Source organism: Thrips palmi, unplaced genomic scaffold, assembly GCF_012932325.1.
Source record: "Thrips palmi isolate BJ-2018 unplaced genomic scaffold, TpBJ-2018v1 HiC_scaffold_3, whole genome shotgun sequence".
NCBI classification, from domain to species: Eukaryota; Metazoa; Arthropoda; class Insecta; order Thysanoptera; family Thripidae; genus Thrips; species Thrips palmi.
Genome location: NW_023144630.1, coordinates 3,059,635 through 3,077,463, shown reverse-complemented (window position 1 = coordinate 3,077,463; position 17,829 = coordinate 3,059,635). Strand labels below are relative to the sequence as shown.

The following is a 17,829-nucleotide window of genomic DNA, read 5'->3' as shown; positions in this document are numbered from 1 at the left end:
GTCTTGATTTTGAACCGCGTCCACCGGCCTTCTGGCCCACTGTGCAGGGCAAGCCTCCCATCCCTGCACGAGGCTGCGCCTTGCTTTGCCCGCCAGTCGAGAGTATAAATGGTTTGCAAGCGACCGGGGCATTGAGGCCGGGCGGCCGGGCCCGGCAGGCAAGACGCTCTGTCTCTCTTCTGCACTCGAGGGGCTGCCCGCGGCCCGCAGGCCCCGCAAGGGTGCGAGGGAGACAGACTGTGCGGAATGAGTCTGCAGGGGCTGCAGGGCCGGGACAAAGGGCTCTGATCGCTCTCAATCGCTCCCGCTCTGCGCTTTAACCCCGCCACGCCGTGCCGCGCCGTGCTCGTTCTTTAGCGCCCAAACTCTGGACGCGTTTTGAGCTCCAGAGTCGCTAAACAGGACTCGAACCGAACGTGTGACCCCACCAATGGATTCCTCGTTCGGAGAGCAGTCCATTGGTGGGGTCACACGTTCGGTTCGAGTCCCGTGTAGCGACTCTGACGCTCAAAACGCGTCCGAGATTTTGTCCGCCCCCACCGGTCTTCTGGCCCACTGTGCGGCGCCACAATCCCGGTCGGATGGCGGGCGGTGGGATGCTGAAATGGTGAAATGAAGCAGTGTGCCGATTGTCTCCCTGGCTGCTGCAGGCCCTAACGAGACTGCCTGCTGGCTGCCTGCAGGCGAGAGTCGTTTTCGTCGCTCTGTCTCTCTCGCACTCTCGGGGCGTCCCGCGGAGGTGCGAGAGAGACAGGGCCACGAAAACGGCTCTCGGAATCAGTGTGCTGGCTGGCTGCTGCGGCTGGCGGCATTGTGGCCCTCCCTCGGGCCGGATGCAGTCTTCATGCCGGGGCAGCGGACTGATTCCGAGAGCCTCTGTCTCTCTCGCACTCGCGCGGCGTCTCGCACGGGTGCGAGAGAGACAGAGCGACGAGGCCGACCCTCGGAATGAGTCCCCAGGCGGCGCAGCCCCGCAGCCGCAGCGCCGCGCAGCGCCCCACAGAGCCGTATCGATTTAAAAGGCATCACTCTTTCCTCCTGCACAACAATCCGAGCAATTTGCGCCTTTGTGGGCGTGCCCGGCGTGCCCGCCGCGCCGCCACTGGAAAGGCTGGAAAGGCACTGGAGCATTGTGTCTCCGGCTCGGCCGGCTCGACCCTGATTGGCGGCGTTGGAATCGCGGCGCTCGCCCGCCTCTACCCGCGCACACCGCTGGCGGAGGCCCCACCGTCTCGGAGGCGGCCCGCGGGCAGCGCCGGCAGCGCGCCCTTTTTGAAAGGCGGAAGGGAAGGGCCCTCTCGCTCGCGGCCCCGCGGCCCCGCCACTCGAGTGGGGTAGGAAACATTTAGGAAAATGGGCTGCCCGGCCGGGACGCTGGAACGAAACGAACCCGCAGGACTCCAGCGGCGGAGCAGGGTGTCCAATCAGGACCACGATCGCCACCGCGCAGTGGCCGAAACTCTAGACGCGTTTTGAGCTCCAGAGTCGCTAAGCAGGACTCGAACCGAACGTGTGACCCCACCAATGGATTGCTCTCCGAACGAGGAATCCATCGGTGGGGTCACAAGTTCGGTTGATGGGTTTTAGCCCCGAATCAAACACGTCACTGGTCTTGTGTTAAAGACCTTCGCGAATTCCAGCAAACGACGCTGTCAATACCCCACGCCCAGAGCCATGCAGTCTCTGGCGCGAGGGGTAGCGCCTTGCGTGTAGGCAGCCGATTGCGCGTCCATGCCTTGCTCTTGCCCAACTTGCAGGCTGTGGGTTCTGAGACAGTTTGTGTTTGAACCCCGCGTGTTTTTTTGGATTTGGACTAGTTTGGAGTACAATGATTCATGATAAAATAGACAAAACCAATTTATTTTAACAAAGTTGCTGTTGGTTTTGTCAAAAGACATATAAAACACGTTATAAAATTAGCACACCTGTTGTTGAAAAATTAGAAAAATATTTTGAATCTCATTTAACATAACCCTATTATTTAATTCAATGCAAAATGTTTCTCTAATATCACAGCTCTCATTAAAACAATATTAAGTCTTATGAAAGGCACATTCTCAAGAGTTGAGGTTTCATTAGCAAAATCAGTGAGGTGTTTGCTACACAAAAATATGTAGATAAATGAATCTGTGTAGAATTATTTCATAATCATCCTTTAGAAAACAATAATACATTCTAGATTTGTGGCAAAGCACCATTGGTTTTAAACATCATCTTCATAACTCATATTTTTCTTCATAGTTTTCTGAAAGTGCATATAAGCTCTCCATATTTTCTTCAAATTCATCTACTTCAAGACCAGCTTTGGCATATGCAGGAAAACGTCTTATGTTGAGTCTTGCTGTTTCGGTGTGGAGTGAACGCAGCATATCCTTAACAGAGTCACAACTAGTGATACTTGACACCACCGGTGTTTCATTCATATCTGTAAAAAAGTTTGGTAATATATGGTAATTTAAAAGCTTGCCTTGAATTGACTGAGTAGTTGAAGAGCTATTCAAGGCACTTGATTTTTTATTAAAATGAAACAATCCAGGTAAACACTTACTTAACAGGTTGGATCTGCTGCCATGGCTTAAAATATCTCCATTGAGAGCAACAGATTCCTTAAATATGCGAGGGAACGGAGGCTTGACTTTGCACGGAGCTTCACAAGATGTGACATGGGAATAGGTGCCATTTGTTGTGAAAGTGAGGTAAGCCTGCAAAAGCTCTGTGGCGCTGTTGCAAGACAATTCTGGATTTGCATTGGATTCAGGTGACAGGACTCCTCTGAACCCATCAAAAGGAGAGGGAAATAAATAAATTAGTACTCCATGCTAAACCCACTGTACAGTGGAAAACAAGACAAGGCAAAGAAATTACCTGAGTCGTGACTGCGGAATTCCTCTCAAAACTACAGATTGCATCCAGATTCGTTGGTTGATGTCTTCCATGTCTGGATTACAGTGCGGTGTGATAGAAGTCCAGAAGGGACCCTCCCATTTCTCCAGGGTATTCAAAAGGTTGTCTCCTTCCCTGATTCCAAACGGAAGGCCCACAGAGCAACATGCTACACTGCGGCCATGGCGGCGCATCGGGTCAACTAAATCTGACAATCTCTCAGTACCGCTTCTCAGGCGATAACGTAAGGAAAAAGTATCGATGGCTGCAGCCAGAATGGCGCTGGTATGGTAAGGTAAATTAGACTGCAAAACATAGGACACAGGTTAACTTGAGGATTAACTTCAATGCTAACTACTCAACTGTTAGTCAGCTGTTGAACTTACATTGTAATCCAAGTGAGGGAATACTCTGGGTGGGCCAGCAGCTCTCCAGTTCAGGCTGTCCAAGCCGAGAGGAACAGATAGTGACACTGATTCTGCAACCTTCTGCATACACAGAGCAAAATTCATTGTTCGCACACATTCTTGGATAGGGGTGATGTCTCCAATAGGAGAGATAAGAGGCAGAGCCAGAACGCTTTTGTTGTGGTATTCATCGGCCAAATGCTCCGCCAGGCTGCTGGCAACCCCACCAAAGCCATCGGTACCATCAAAGAGTAAATGAAACCCCTGAAAAACAAATTTATACATTAATAAAAATATGACCACATTCTTAAGTATGTTCGTCTATTAAGAAACCAGCATACCTGAGCATTATTGCATTCTTCAATGTAGTTGCGAATGCGATCAGTGAGATCCTCTTCGAAGTCAGGATTTTTAAATAGAGAGACTCCATAATTGTAGATGTCAAACGGCTGCTCTGATGAGTTGTGCTGATACTCATTGCTGACTAGGACTGTGCGAGGGTGGAACCTTGACACTAAAAAGTCTGACCAGGTCTTTATGTCGTTTTCTAAGTTGTACACTTTAGTTGGAACAGGACCACCTGTATCTCCTCCTGAAAAATTCCAATTTTGAAGTTAAAATTACACAGCACATAGGTCCAAAAGAGTAAAAATGTTAAGAGGAACCCAATTGAATTTTACCTGCTGCTGAACTGGAACTTCCTGCTTCGATGTCCCTGAGAAACTCATTTTTTTCCGGTTGTTCTGGGGCTACTTCAACTTGAACCTTCTCTGCGGGCCATGGAGCTTCATTAACGTCAGGAGCGGGAACATCATAGAGCTCTCCCTCGATTCGTAAATGCTGCAGACTTCCTTTCAAATCCACAAGAAGAAGTCGAGGGGTGAAAGTCACTTCATTCTGTGAACAAAACGTAAACAAAGATTAATCTTTCTGTCTATGCTACAATAAGTAAAAATATAGAAAATCAAAGGACTCCACACCGTTTTCTGTGAGTACATGCATCTTGAGTGCTCACCTTAAAATTAATGCCTTCCCTAAAGAGAATGTCATGGTCGACGTCTGAAGGTTTGCCCGAATAAGAAAACCCTGCTTCCTGTTAGAAAACATGAGAAAAGCATGAAGTTTGAAATTGATGGTTGCGAGCGCAGGTTATGTCACACAATACAAAGATGTAGTTTAAAAATATAATTCAAAAGAACATAAAATTCCAGAGTCGGGAAATAAATTTTTCACCTGAATATTCCACCAGTGACTGCCAACAAAATTGGAATAGTGTCCTAGCTGCAGCGTGAGTATTTCCCTAGACGCTGCCATTGTTGTTTTGATTCTCTCTCTTTCTCTCTCTTACCTCTCCGTCCACCTACTAGCCAACCTTCAGATTAGCACCTTCAAAAAAATCAGCATGAGGTTAAATTTATTCCTGAGTTGCTGGAGAAGAGATTGATAGGGATAAAAGCGATGTGGTATTTGATAAGGCTTTTGAACCGAGGCGGGAGAAACCTGCGACTGTTCGTCATTTCGCTGCAGCTCCAATGTTGGCAGCGTTCCCCCCGGTCGGCGATACCCCGTGCGGGCTGCGGGCCGGAGGGCGTGGGGTATCGCCGCTAGAGGGCAGCACTGCTCGGCCGCGAAGGGAAAGCCCTGCGCGGGGTATCGCCGCCCTTCGGCCCGAGCGACAAGGACGCCGACTGAGGCGGGTCGGGGTTTTACTGGTGGGGCCGTGGGGGTAGGGGCGGTGGGGGCGGGGAAGGCCGCCGCCCGCGTGGCCGCCGGGCCGGGCCCCACCAGGCCCCACTGGCAGTGCAAGGAGGGCCCAGGAGGGGCAGGGGCAGTGCAAGCCTGGCCGCCAGGCGGAGCAGAGGGCCCCGTCGACGCGACGCCGCTCCCCGTCACGGCCGTGTGTCCGAGACCCTCGCCAGCCCCCACGCACGCTGTCACGTGACACCGTCGTCACACCGGCGTGACAACGCAACCCATCCGTCCGCAACGCCGTGACGGCCCGGCCGGCGGCTGTGACTAGCCTGGACTAGTCGCGACGAGCAAGTGCCGACGACATAACCTCAAAATCCCCGTGGTGGCGCTGCATGTCAACACAGTGCGTTCCCGCCAAACCGCTCCTCGTCGTCGCCTCGCCAAGTTTTCGCGCCACTTCGCGTTCCCGGTGTTCCCATGTCTCCTCGAACCTGCCTGCTGTCTTTTGAAGTTCGCGCGGAGGTCGAAGCGCCCACGCCGCTCGGCGAGTCCTAGTTCGATGCCCCAGTCTCGCAGTGCCTCAGCGGGATGACCCAGCGGCGGGGACCTCCTCAAGACACCGCCAGTGGCATCGTCCAGTCGGCGCGAGTGGAGCAGGACCGCTGCCATGGAGGCTGCCATCGAGACCAGCAGAGGCAAGCGCGGGCCGTGAGGAGCTGCAGGTCATGAACCGGCCATGGACGACGGACACCTGGAGAAGCGAGGTACGCTCCTGGAAAACGACTGGAATTCCAGGGAGACGCGCTGCCACTCCACAGTGGGCCAGAAGACCGGAGGTGACCAAAACTATAGACGAGTCTTAAGCTCCAGAGTCGCTTAATGTGACCGGAACCGAACGTGTGACCCCACCAGTGGATTCCTCGTTCGGAGAGCAAGCCATCGGTGGGGTCACACGTTCGGTTCGAGTACCATTTAGCGACTCTGGAGCTCAAAACGCGTCTAGAGTTCTGGCCGCCTCCACCGGTCTTCTGGCCCAAATCTGGGGAGGGCCCTCTCAATGTATTCCGGGCAGGCCGCGAAGTTGGGGAAGTCCTGCGGCGTTTGCCTCATTAATCACGTGCTTCTGGACCATTCTGGAGGACCTGGAGGTCCTGGAGGAACTGGACCAGGTGGAAAGCCTGTTCTGGATTAATTCTCTTTTAACTCTTTGTTCGTCAATTTTTTTCAAACACTGTCCATTTTTACCAACTTTTTGTGAGCACTACCACTGCTAGCTTCAATGACAAATAGACAGAATTTATGAAAAAAATATTTATTAGTTATACAGGAGCGCAAAGTACAGAGGACGTGCAGTATAATTCCACGAGTACAGTGTACTACTCGGCACTACTGTACAACGCCGTACAGTCAGTCGGCCGACGGTGGAGCAATCTGAAGTACTTGTCAAACACGGTTCCGTTTCCGAAAGTAGTTGAAACCTGTGGCGCATGCCGCCGCGCCGGCGGTGGATTCATTTCTGGTTCCCGCTAGACCGGTGGAGGCGGCCAAAACTCCAGACGCGTTTTGAGCTCCAGAGTCGCTAAACGGCACTCGAACCGAACGTGTGACCCCACCAATGGATTCCTCGTTCGGAGAGCAACCCATTGGTGGGGTCACACGTTCGGTTCGAGTCCCGTGTAGCGACTCTGGAGCTCAAAACGCGTCTGGAGTCGCCGCCACCGGCCTTCTGGCCCACTGTCGGGCGGCGGAAAAATGGCAGTGTTTAACGTCCTCGGACTGGTGCTTAGCGCCTCGCCGCGCGAACCAGAGAACCAGACCGTCAGACGGGGGCCTGCCGGCCGGCCAGCGAAACTGCAGTCTTAATGACGCGTACAACGGCCGAGAAAAGAGATTGGGAGCGAGCGAGAAGGATGCCGCCATGCAGCCTCGCCGACGCTCCCAAAAAAGGCGGGATCGAATGTCGACTCTGCTTGGTTCGCAACGTCCTTGCTGCGGCCTTTGGCGTCCCAGACGGCAAAATGAAAGAAAATGAACGCCGCGCCTGTGGCCTGTGGCTTGTGGCCCTGGGCAGTGTATACTGTACCTGGGCCAGCTCACCGCGAAACCGAGTCACTTGGTCTCTCTCTCTCTCTCTCTCTCTCTCTCTCTCTCTCTCTCTCTCTCTCTCTCTCTCTCTCTCCTCTCTCTCCCTCTCCCTCTCCCTCTCCCGACCAAAGATGACGTGTGTTTTGTTTAGTTCGGCACTGACCTTGGCCGCGGCGCCATGGCCACCATGGAGCACCGCCCGGCCCAGCACTGCCTTGAGGATAGCTCTCTCATCCTACGCGCGCCCACGCTGTCTCTCTCGCACGCACAGCCACGGCGGAGTCTGGACGGACTCTATGCGGCTCGCCCTGTGATCTTCGCTCAAGCGGGACTCGAACTTGCTATGAGAAATCCAGCCCGCGGGTCGCATGACACATGGCACACGATTTCCCAGCCTCCGGTCGCTGCAGCGTGATGGCTGGGCAAGTGAAGCTGCATGCCAGCCAGCTGCTGGCAACTATTCTTGCACTCACTCACTCACACACACACACACACACAGAGAGAGAGAGAGAGAGAGAGAGAGAGAGAGAGAGAGAGAGAGAGAGAGAGGCACGCACTGACCCGCAAACGCACACACACACACACACAGAGTCCCTATCGATTTGCCCTGAGGCGGTGCAAGCTGACGCCTTCCCACCCTTTTCACACCTCGCAGGGTAGGCAACCCCCCGGGGCACAGCGCACTGCGTATCGCCGCGGCACTGTAAACAGACGGACGGACAGACAGGCGGACAGACAGACAGGCAGACAGACAGACGTTATCGGCAGATGGTATCGATACCTCGATAGCCCCAAAGGCAGATCGGCGACCGGGCCGCCGGGCCGCCACTGCGAAATCACGAACTTCTAAACGGATAAGGGGGAAGGCGGGGGTAACGCCGTCCGATCGGAAAGGGCGTTTGATGGCTTAAGCGCCGAGATCAAACGGACACGGGGGAGCTGTGCCGGGCCTAGGCCTTGCCTTACCGTAGCTTGCTGCCAGCCGAGCGGTTCAAAAGACGCTTCCTCGCTCTGTCTCTCTCGCACCTTACGGAGAGCCCCGTGAGTGGGACAGAGACGGAGCGGCGACTCTTGGCCGGCAGGGCTCTGGGGTGGGGCTTCGGGAATTATTCAGAAAGCGTGCCGGCCTTTTTCCCCCATCCTGAAAGCAGGGCCGAATTTACCGGTGCAGGCTCGGCGTCTCGGAGCCTGGCTGCACGCTCCCTCTGTCAGGGGTGTGTTTCTAAACGCGGAGGCGGCCAAACTCCAGACGCGTTTTGAGCTCCAGAGTCGCTAAATGGGACTCGAACCGAGCGTGTGACCCCACCAATGGATTGCTCTCCGAACGAGGAATCCATTGGTGGGGTCACACGCTCGGTTCGAGTCCTGTTTTGCGACGGAGCTCAACACTCGGCCACCGTGCTGATGATGCCCTGCCGTGGACTCGGCTGTGAAAGCACCTGTCGAATCGCGTCGGAAAACAATGCGAGTACCCTGCGGTTTCCTATTGTGTGTGAGACAGGAGAGAGAGAGAGAGAGAGAGAGAGAGAGAGAGAGAGAGAGAGAGAGAGACGCACCTGGCTGTCATTTGTATGCGGGGTTCGCGCGCCCGGTTTGGACGGGCCATGTCATCACCCCAATTCCTCCCCCAACCCCTCCCCCTCCCCCCTCCACGTTTACCAACATGTCCCGCACCACAACGCCACGCCACCACCTGGATCTACAACCCGGCCATGTCCCCGGTGCCAATGAGGCAGCGGCCGACATGCCTGAGTGTGGCGACTGGCTACGCAGAGAGAGCCAGAGGACCGGTGGAGGCGGCCGAAACTCTAGACGCGTTTTGAGCTCCAGAGTCGCTAAACAGGACTCGAACCGAACGTGTGACCCCACCAATGGATCCTCATGTGGAGAGCAATCTATGGGTGGGGGCGATCGTGAACCAAAACCCAAAGTCAGAAAATGATTTGAAGCTGTTTCCTTTCTGGGGACAGACCTCTGCTTGATACTAATGGACTCGCGGCTTCGGGGCAGGCACAGCCAGTGGTTTGCCTCTCTTCCCTCTGACATCCGGTTTCTTTATCATTATTATTTTCCCCTTTGTCGTGATGGAGTCCAACCTGAATGGCAACCCTGCAGTGGCGCCGCTCCAGCCACAAAGGGAATTGGAGTGCTGTGCTCAGACTCGGAGGCTCAGACTCGGAGGCACAGACTTCGGGGCTCATGGCTCATGCACTGGGGCACGCACTGGGGCACTGGGGCGCCACTCGTAAAACCGAATGCTACCCTCCTCTGCCTGTCTGTCTATCTGTCTGTCTATCTATTTATCTGCCTGTGTCTGTCAGTTGGTCTGTCCGTCTGAAATTCCGCAATTTGGAACGCTAGTTGCCGCTGTGCCACCTCATGGCTCATTTTAATCAGCCTGCCATTCGCAGTGGACAAGGGCGTGGCGTTATGCGCCCGAGCGCCCTGAGGCAACGCGCTGTGCGAGAGAGCGTGACTACCCCCTCCCCCCTCTCTCTCTCCCTCTCATCCCCTCCGCTTTTCTTTTTGCTTCACGTCGTTTTTGAGTTTCGTCTCGTCTACACTTCCCACGCACTTCCCTCTCCCTCCCCCTCACCGTCTCCCCACACTCACTCCTACACCCGGCTTGCTCCCATCCATCACGCCATCACACGATCCCATAACCGCTGCCGTCCACACTCCCCCCTTGCCTCGCCACTGTAACTTTTCTCTGGCACGCGGTGTTTGCGGTTGGCCGACGTATACCTTCCCTCCGGTTTGTCGTGTGTGCGCACACACGCGGGGACGAAACACACACACACACACACACACCACACACACACACACACACACATTTTCGCTCAGACCACAAGTCGTGCGGTGACGCGGTGGAAGTGGTTGGGAAAAGTCATGGCGACATTCTAGCCGTAAGAATACAAACGCTTGCACAGACAGACAGACAGACAGACAGACAGACAGACAGACAGACAGACAGACAGACAGACAGACAGACAGACAGGCGCGTCAGGGAGATAGCACTGATGCGGGCCCTTATCTCTGTTCGGCTTATCGGTGCGTTTGAAGGCGCCACGGCGCGCCACGGCGTTGCACTTTGCTCGAACAAGAGACGCTCGGCGAACGCCTCTGCAGGCGACGCCACGCCCCCCTCGCGCCCCCGCGCCCCCAAGGTGTTATCGGCTCGGCCTGCCCCAGGCTCCGCGCCCTCAGCCACCGGAACACAGCCCTTAGGCAGGTGCTTGGCCTGGATGCCGAGGGCCGCGCCGAGGGCTCTCCGCCCGTAACGACGTCAAGGGGCCGCGGACCCACAGTGGATCTGCCAGGAGACCGGCGCCGGCGGCTGAAACTCCAGACGCGTTTTGAGCTCCAGAGTCGCCAAGCAGGACTCGAACCGAACGCGTGACCCCACCAACGGATTCCCCGTCCGGCTTGCAGTGTAGGCGCGATGCTGGCCCTCCACTGGGCCCCGCGGGGGGTCGCGGCGGGGCCACGGAGCCATACAGTTTCTTGCGGGGACAGCTTCCATCCCTGCAGACTGATTCCGAGGGCCCCCTTTCGTCGCTCTGTCTCTCTCGCACCTCACGGGACGCGCCATGAGTGCGAGAGAGACAGAGAGTCAGTCTGGCCGCGGCCGGTGCTGCAGCGCGGCGGCGCCGCATTTGCAAGTCTAAGGGCTCCACAAAGACAGTGCCGCGTGCGGGGCAGTGGGGCCCAGGCCCAGGCAAGAAAGGGGGTCGCTGGAGGTTCAAGCGGGGGCACCTGGACCCGGTCTATTTGCTGTTGAATGGCTGCTGGCCTGCTATGGCCTGCCGGCACTGGGCTAGGGGACCGGCGGAGACGGCCAAAACTCTAGACGCGTTTTGAGCTCCAGAGTCGCTAAACGGGACTCGAACCGAACGTGTGACCCCACCAATGGACTGCTCTCCGAACGAGGAATCCATTGGTGGGGTCACACGTTCGGTTCGAGTATGTTTAGCGACTCTGGGGCTCAAAACGCGTCCGGGATTGTGGCCGCCTCCGCCGGTCTTCTCTGGCCCACTGTGCAGCTGTCGCGGAGCTTCCCTTTGGATTCCCTGGAAGGTCGCTGGCACGCTATAGCACCCCCCCCCCCAAATAAATCAGATAGAGCGGCTCTAATCCCGGCTCGGCGTCAGTCCCCGGGGAAGTCCCTCCTAGGTGGGCCCGCCGGGCCCCACACTGCCACGGCCTGGCAACACGGAGCATGATGGCGCCGCCCCGCCTCGCCGGAGGACATCTCCGGACTTTTTGTTCACGAGGCATCGATTCCCGGCGCCCCAGCCTCGCCGCGTCGCGACGCCCCGCGACGCCCCGCGTGTTCCCGGTCAAACTATTTTGTAAGGGGAAGTCCGACTGCTTTTCTCTCTGCATGCGGACGCTTTAATTAAATTCTCAAACTTTTGTTTCGTCGTGTCGGATTGAAGTTGCTTTTTTTGTTTTCTCCCTCCGCTGTGCTGCTGCTGCAGTGTGCTCTGGAATTGTGTTTTCTTGCCTGTGCGCGCGCCGCTCCCGGATTGGCTGCATAGAGGCAGTCCAGGAGGCAGTGCCTTGCAGGAAAGTCTCGCATAGTTTTGCTTTGCTGCGGACCTCCTCCGAGTCTCTGCCCGTCTCTCGAGCACTAGCCGTGCCTTTTTGTTCTTACCTGCCCAAGGCTGAAAACTGAGGAAAATACAGACCAAAGGCCCTGAACCAGACAGTCTTACGTATCCGTAACCGCAACTTTTACACTGTTTTTCGTTTAATTGTTTTTTAAATTTTTTTGGTTAAAGTAGTCGGCTCCTTTCCGCTGTGGCACGCAAATCAAAGTGCTGTTGCCGGTAACTAGCTCCGCCGTTTCGCCGGTCGGAGCTTCGCCTCGGAGCCGCAGCTTGTTAGCGACCGTGGCTTTGGAAGGCTCGGCGGGGCTCGGTGGGGCTCGGTGGGGCCCGCAGCCAGTCGTTTGTTACAGTGAACAGGAATTAATAGCCAGCGGGGTCGAGGGAAAAGGGAGGGGGGCTCCGGACGAATGCGGCGGGTCGACCAGAGGTCCCCTTTCACGGCGAGTATGCCTCTTTTAATTCAGACGACCGCCGTGTCGCGGGCAGACGGCTGCCTAGCCCACCACCCCGCCCATCGCCCGCGGATAGAAAACTGTCGGCTGCGAAACCACCCCGGCTCCGCTCGTTAATTCTCATACGACAGGCTTTGTTTTATCTTTGTCTGTCCGTGGGGCTAAATCATCATTCGCTATTTTTGCGCAAACACTATTAGAATGTTCCGGCGTATACAAATGATGGCCTCCTTGAAGAGAATGCCGCTTCGTCTCTTCGCCCCCCTCCTCCTTCTTCGTGTTGCCGACACCGTGACCGTGCTCCACTTATTCAGACCCTATCACCGTTTTCTCGACACCCCCTCTTTTGCCCCCTTCCCTCCCAAGTCCGCGTGCTGCGAATGCGGCTAGGCGTACTTCCGATTGCTTGTCTTGGCCCGTTTGCCCCCTTTCCCCCTCCCCTCCACCCCCCCTCCCGCTCGCATTCCCATCCCACGTGTGGGGGGGCTGGCCGGGTCTATATCGGAATTTTCACCCCCGGGATTTGCCCCCCTGTCCGTGGCACTCCCGAAGACGGTCCCAGTTCAACAACGCGGTGGTAGTAGTGCTGGTACTGGGCACTCGAACCGACCGTGTGACCCCACCAATGGATTCCTCGTTCGGAGAGCAGTCCATTGGTGGGGTCACACGTTCGGTTCGAGTCCCATTTAGCGACACTGGAGCTCAAAACGCGTCTAGGGTTTTGGCCGCCTCCGCCGGTCTTCTGGCCCACTTCTCGTGAAGCCTCAAAAGTGGAGGCAATCGTCTGGCCGCGCCGCCACTGTGTCCGTCGACGCGGCAATTTCCGCTGTAGTGGCAACACTGTCGGCAGTGCGGACGGCGACGGATCCACGCCCAACACACTGCCACAGCCACTCGCTGTCAACTAGCAATCTCTCTCTAATTCGCACACTCTGGTTCTTTCTCACGGTGGCGTAATAAAATGGTCTTACTCCTTCTCCGCGGTCGATCCGACCGCACCGGCGTGTGGACAAACTGAACTATGCCGTCAATAAAAAAGAAACAGCAAGATCCAATAATTTCATTTTTTTGCGGTGTGGTCGCTCCTTGCGCCCCGGGCGCGCTGCGGCGCGCGAGTCTGAAATTGGATTTCAAAATGAACGCGCGTTCCACGTTCCACGCACAACGTGCTAGCCAGCTCCCTCCGTTTGCGGGTCATACCGATCTCTGCGAATATTTCGTTTCGCCCTGCTTTTTTTCTTCTTTTTAGCCGGGCGGAGCGGAGCGCCTGCGGTCGAGTGGATAGGCCGACCCGGCGCGCAGCGGAGGCAGGCGGTGCCTACGCGGCAGGCGCTGGCGGCCGAACTCTGGACGCGTTTTGAGCTCCAGAGTCGCTAAATGCGACTTGATGCCTGTCCCTCAGTCGCATGTGGACTTCGAAACGGTCAAGTTTTTAGGCCTGAGGGCCGGGTCGCGTTCGTTAGGCCGAGTTGGCGAGTTTCGAACAGTGTGTGCCCACGTCCCTACGTCCAGGGGGGGGGGGCATCATCAAAGGCCCCTTGCACCGGCCAGCGCGGCGCGGCGGGCCCCTGGACCTGAACGCCACTCCTAATGGATTTACTTTTTAATTCAATTGGTGTAACTACTTTAAATCTGTGCTGCGGAGTTTCGGCGACTGAACCACCAAAGCACTAACCATTCCAATTTGGCATTTATTTTTGTCGTTTGCTAGTTCCGCCAGACTCACCGACGCGCCCCGGACGCCATCGGGAGCGTGGCGGTCAACTTAAATGCCACTTACTGGCGAGGGCCTGCACTGGAAGGGATGAAAGGGGGGGGGGGAAATCACCCTAGCGACACTGCGGTCGGGACAACGGGCAGGACAGGTGGGGACGGGGGCAACGGAAGGGTCATGAGCCCCGAAATAAAACACTTGCTCCACTCAACGCCCAAATCGCCTTACAGGGTGGCAGAGTGCGACAGAGGCTCCGGCCCTGACCGCCCTGACTGGGAAAGGGGACGTCCACTGCGAAAAAATAAATACCGAAGTGAAGGTTTGCCACCTGCAATGAGAACTGTGCTGTGCCATTCCTGCGGGAACATCTCAAACTTTGTGACAGAGGCCGACGAATTCTTTGTCGACTTGGCGAACCCTTTCCTTTCCGTTGCCTTCTCGCTCTCGCTCTCTCCCCCCCCCCCCTCGAAACTCGAATACAGCCCTGTCCCTGCGCTTGTTAGTTCCTGGAGTGGCCGCCAGCTCGGCCTGCCCGGCTGCAGGGGGCCAGCGCTCAAGTTGGCGAGAGCGGTCGACCTTTTTGGGCCCCCGAGGGGGCTGCAACTCAAAAACTTGCCGCGCCGCCCGCGAGAGCTTCCGCATGCATGAAAAAGGGATCAAGTTGGCATGCCAACGTTCGTGGGCGGACAATAACGATTGTGGCGCGGAAACGGATTAAGTTGGCAGCAGTGGGCCTACTGTAATGATTGTGGCCTCACCATGGAGAATGGAGAGCCTCACTGCGCGTGGCTCTCCTTCCAGGGCCGATGACAAAGTCGAACCTCCTTAGCATGGCGCGGACAGCCCCCTGGGGACGACGTCAGGCGGGCATCAGGGAGCTGTCATAATCCCTCCAGGAGACAGGAGACTTATCGCTTCATTGCCAGAGACACGTGTTCACCCCCTCTCACTGCTCGGCACACCGCGCGCAGTGGGCCAGAACACCGGCGGAGGCGGCCAAAACTCTAGACGCGTTTTGTGCTCCATAGTCGCTAAATGGGACCGAATCGAGCGTGTGACCCCACCAATGGATTGCTCTCCGAACGAGGTGTGTTGTTTGTTTCTTTAAAGCTGAATCTCTTGATTTCTCAATTTCTCGATTCTTGCATTTTTCGAGAACGCGATTCTTTGATTGCTCAGTTCTCAGATTACTTGATTCTTCGATTACTCGTTTTGTTGATACACCGATGTCTCGATTTCTCAAGTTCTCGATTACTTGGTTCTTCGATGACTCGACGCTTGGACTCCTCGCTCCCAGCCGGGCCGTTGCCAGGGGGGGGGATTATCCGGCATTACCGGCCCGGCCGATTCGCAGAGTGGCACACTGTGTTTCCGCTTTGGCGCCTCGGCCCCCCAGACGACTCCATTACACCCCGGGAGGTCGACGGCCCTTCGACGACCTTGGGATTACTGACCTAAAAACACAAACAGGACGGGTACCGGTCCCCGCCGGCACTAGGCCCCCTCAGCGCTGCCCAACACCCCGCCCCGCCGGTGCATCCACGCCGAAGGGCCTGGGGTGGACACTGCGAAAATTCCCGCTGTTTTTAAAACGGAAAATGGCGGCAGTCGAGCGTAAGGGTGTGAGTCACATGGGAAAACCATTGAAAATAGGCTACGTTGTTCTGCCAAGAAGTTTTTTCTTCATACAAGAAAGAAGTTTCGACGAAGAAAATTTTTCTAGAGAAAAGTTGAATTTTTCTCGATCCGAGAAGTCATTTTTTCGGGTGTACACTGGTCGCTCACACCTTTGGTCCCAGGCCGAACTCTCACCACCCCCTGTCCGTTAAGAGGGCCTTCGGGGATATGAAAGTGCTCGCGGAAAGCCCCCCCCCCCACACACACACACACACCACCGAGGCTTCGCACCATAATAACATATGCGTCAGGTTCCGGCGCGGCGTCCCTATTTCGGGCAACGCCGCTCCGCAAATCACAAATCGCATTCCGAAAACAACACAGCGAAACACAGTGGCCACTTTGTGCCGTCCGGTGGGTTTAGTTCCCGCCGCCGGCCGGTGCTAAAACGCGCGCTCTGCCGGGGATCGAACCCGCGGCCGTTGCCAATGATAAACGACGGCCTTTCCTCGAATTGGCTGCAGTTAAGGACGAAGCGCAGAGGCTCGGCGACCGGCAGATTGCCAACTTGACTGGGAGCCTCTGGCCTGACCATTGTCTCACTGGTGGCGCAGATGGTTAGCAGTCTGCGTCGTACTCTCGGGACGCGGGTTCGATTCTCTCCCGACCCATGATTCTTTTTTTTGCTGTCTCTTGCATCCATTGGTGGGGTCACACGTTCGGTTCGAGTCCCATTTCGCGACTCTGGAGCTAAAAACGCGTCTCGAATTTTGGTCGCCCCCACCGGTCTTCTGGCCCACTGTGCGCTGACGCCCGGCTCCGGCCTTCAACTTTTCGCCTCTCTCTCTCTCTCTCTCTCTCTCTCTCTCTCTCTCTCTCTCTCTCTCTCTCTCTCTCTCTCTCTCTCTCTCTCTCTCTCTCTCTGTCGCGTCTCCAGCAGAGCGGCCGGCGGAGGGAGTGGGAGTGAGACAGTTCTAGGGCCTCTGGTCGCGTTCGAAGTGCGTCCGCACGCTTCGCTCGCGGTCCCCGTATTGCGTGGTTGGCAGTTGTTGCTCGAGTTGGCGCCGCAGAAGAGGGGGGGGGATCTGATATGGAGAGGGGGGAGGGGCAAGCATTGACAGGGCGCTCGCTTTACAGCTCAGAGGGGAACCATCAGATGTGACCACTCCGGACGATGCCCACGTTTTTTCTCAGCGCGATATTCCAAACAAAACAACAACAACAGTCCAGCAGGAAACGAATTTGAATAAACCGCCACGTGTTATGACTGTTTACTTGCGGGAAATGTGATATTTCTTGGCTCGCTCTGTGGGAATGCGACGCCCTCCGGGTGGGAAGAGGAAGCGGCGAAACAGTGTTTCGCGCTAACTGCGAAATTCACTTAGTGTGACACGGCAACGCGGGCGGTGCCTTGGCCTCCGAGAGAGGGGGGGGGGGGTGACGAAGTAGCACTCACCCATTACCCCCGCGGTCTCTGGAAGCATTTCGCAAAAGTCGCGTAATCAGGCATCGTCGAGGCAGTGTGCCAGTCAAGCTGCACTGTGTGGCGGTGGTGGGGGGCTCTCCACGGCAGTGGCGGGTAGTTTGACGACGCCAGAGGGGGGGGGGGGGTGATCGGGCAAGGGATGACGCGGCCCGGCACGCACCACCTCGTGTGTCGGGCACTTGTTCGTGTCGGCCGCGGCGGCCGCCCTGACAGTGGTGTGGCTGGTCTGGCAGCCGGTCGGCCGGCCGGGCGTGGCTGGATTCGCCAGTGTGCCTCCGCCCCGGCGCCCCGGACAACAGGTTATGTGCGGCGGCCTGCTGTCGTGCGTCCCCAGGTCCCGGCGGCCGCGGCCAGGTAGGCGACGTACTTGACGTACTCCGTGTCCGAATTTGCCAGAAGGCCGGTGGCGGCGGCCAAAATTCTAAACGCGTTTTGAGCTCCAGAGTCGCTATACAGGACTCGAACCGAACGAGTGACCCCACCAATGGATTGCTCTCCGAACGAGGAATCCATTGGTGGGGTCACACGTTCGGTTCGAGTCCTGTTTAGCGACTCTGGAGCTCAAAACGCGTCTGGAGTTTTGGCCGCCTGGTCTTTTGGCACTCTATGCGTGGTCATGGCGCCGTGCGGTCGATGCCGTTGGAAGCATCAATGCCGATTACATAATTCGTCCCTGCCGATCCAATCAGCTAACGAATGGGCTGACGGACTTTCGAGTCTGTGAATCCCCTTTGATTGTCCCTGCGCTCAGTGAGCCGTAATAACACGTACGCCTCGAGTCGTGGCTCTGGGACATTGAATCAAGCGCAAGTCAAAGACGCTCTGTCCGATAACCCTGTGACGAACAGCTAAAAGCCATCCCGCACGTTTTGGCCGGGCG

General features: G+C 56.5%; 2 protein-coding genes across 2 annotated transcripts in view; one reads left to right on the top strand and one right to left on the bottom strand.

The window, feature by feature from the left end:
• Window positions 1–1,957: 1,957 nt before the first annotated feature.
• LOC117647956 (protein misato) lies at window positions 1,958–4,684 on the bottom strand. The gene is made up of 8 exons (XM_034389970.1): window positions 4,524–4,684; window positions 4,306–4,383; window positions 3,971–4,187; window positions 3,632–3,882; window positions 3,270–3,554; window positions 2,866–3,188; window positions 2,549–2,772; window positions 1,958–2,425 (listed from the first exon to the last, which is right to left on the bottom strand). Exons 1-8 carry the CDS (start codon window positions 4,602–4,604, stop codon window positions 2,217–2,219), a joined length of 1,668 nt encoding a protein of 555 aa, XP_034245861.1. The 5' UTR covers window positions 4,605–4,684; the 3' UTR covers window positions 1,958–2,216.
• A 438-nt stretch (window positions 4,685–5,122) lies between these two features.
• LOC117648216 (multiple C2 and transmembrane domain-containing protein) overlaps window positions 5,123–17,829 on the top strand; it is a 29,778-nt gene continuing 17,071 nt past the window's right edge. The window contains exon 1 of the mRNA XM_034390596.1: window positions 5,123–5,746. Within this exon, the coding sequence (XP_034246487.1) occupies window positions 5,719–5,746 (28 nt within the window). The 5' untranslated portion in view covers window positions 5,123–5,718. The remainder of the gene's footprint in view (window positions 5,747–17,829) is intronic.

What these genes read in the sequence shown, in the direction of transcription:
- LOC117647956 (XM_034389970.1), bottom strand. Translation starts at nt 4,604, where the DNA reads ATGGCAGCGTCTAGGGAAATACTCACGCTGCAGCTAGGACACTATTCC. An exon ending in AAGTTCCAGTTCAGCAGCAG is followed by an intron (nt 3,883 to 3,970) that starts GTAAAATTCAAT and finishes GGAATTTTTCAG; the next exon opens with GAGGAGATACAGGTGGTCCT. An exon ending in CAGCAGATCCAACCTGTTAA is followed by an intron (nt 2,426 to 2,548) that starts GTAAGTGTTTAC and finishes ACTTTTTTACAG; the next exon opens with ATATGAATGAAACACCGGTG.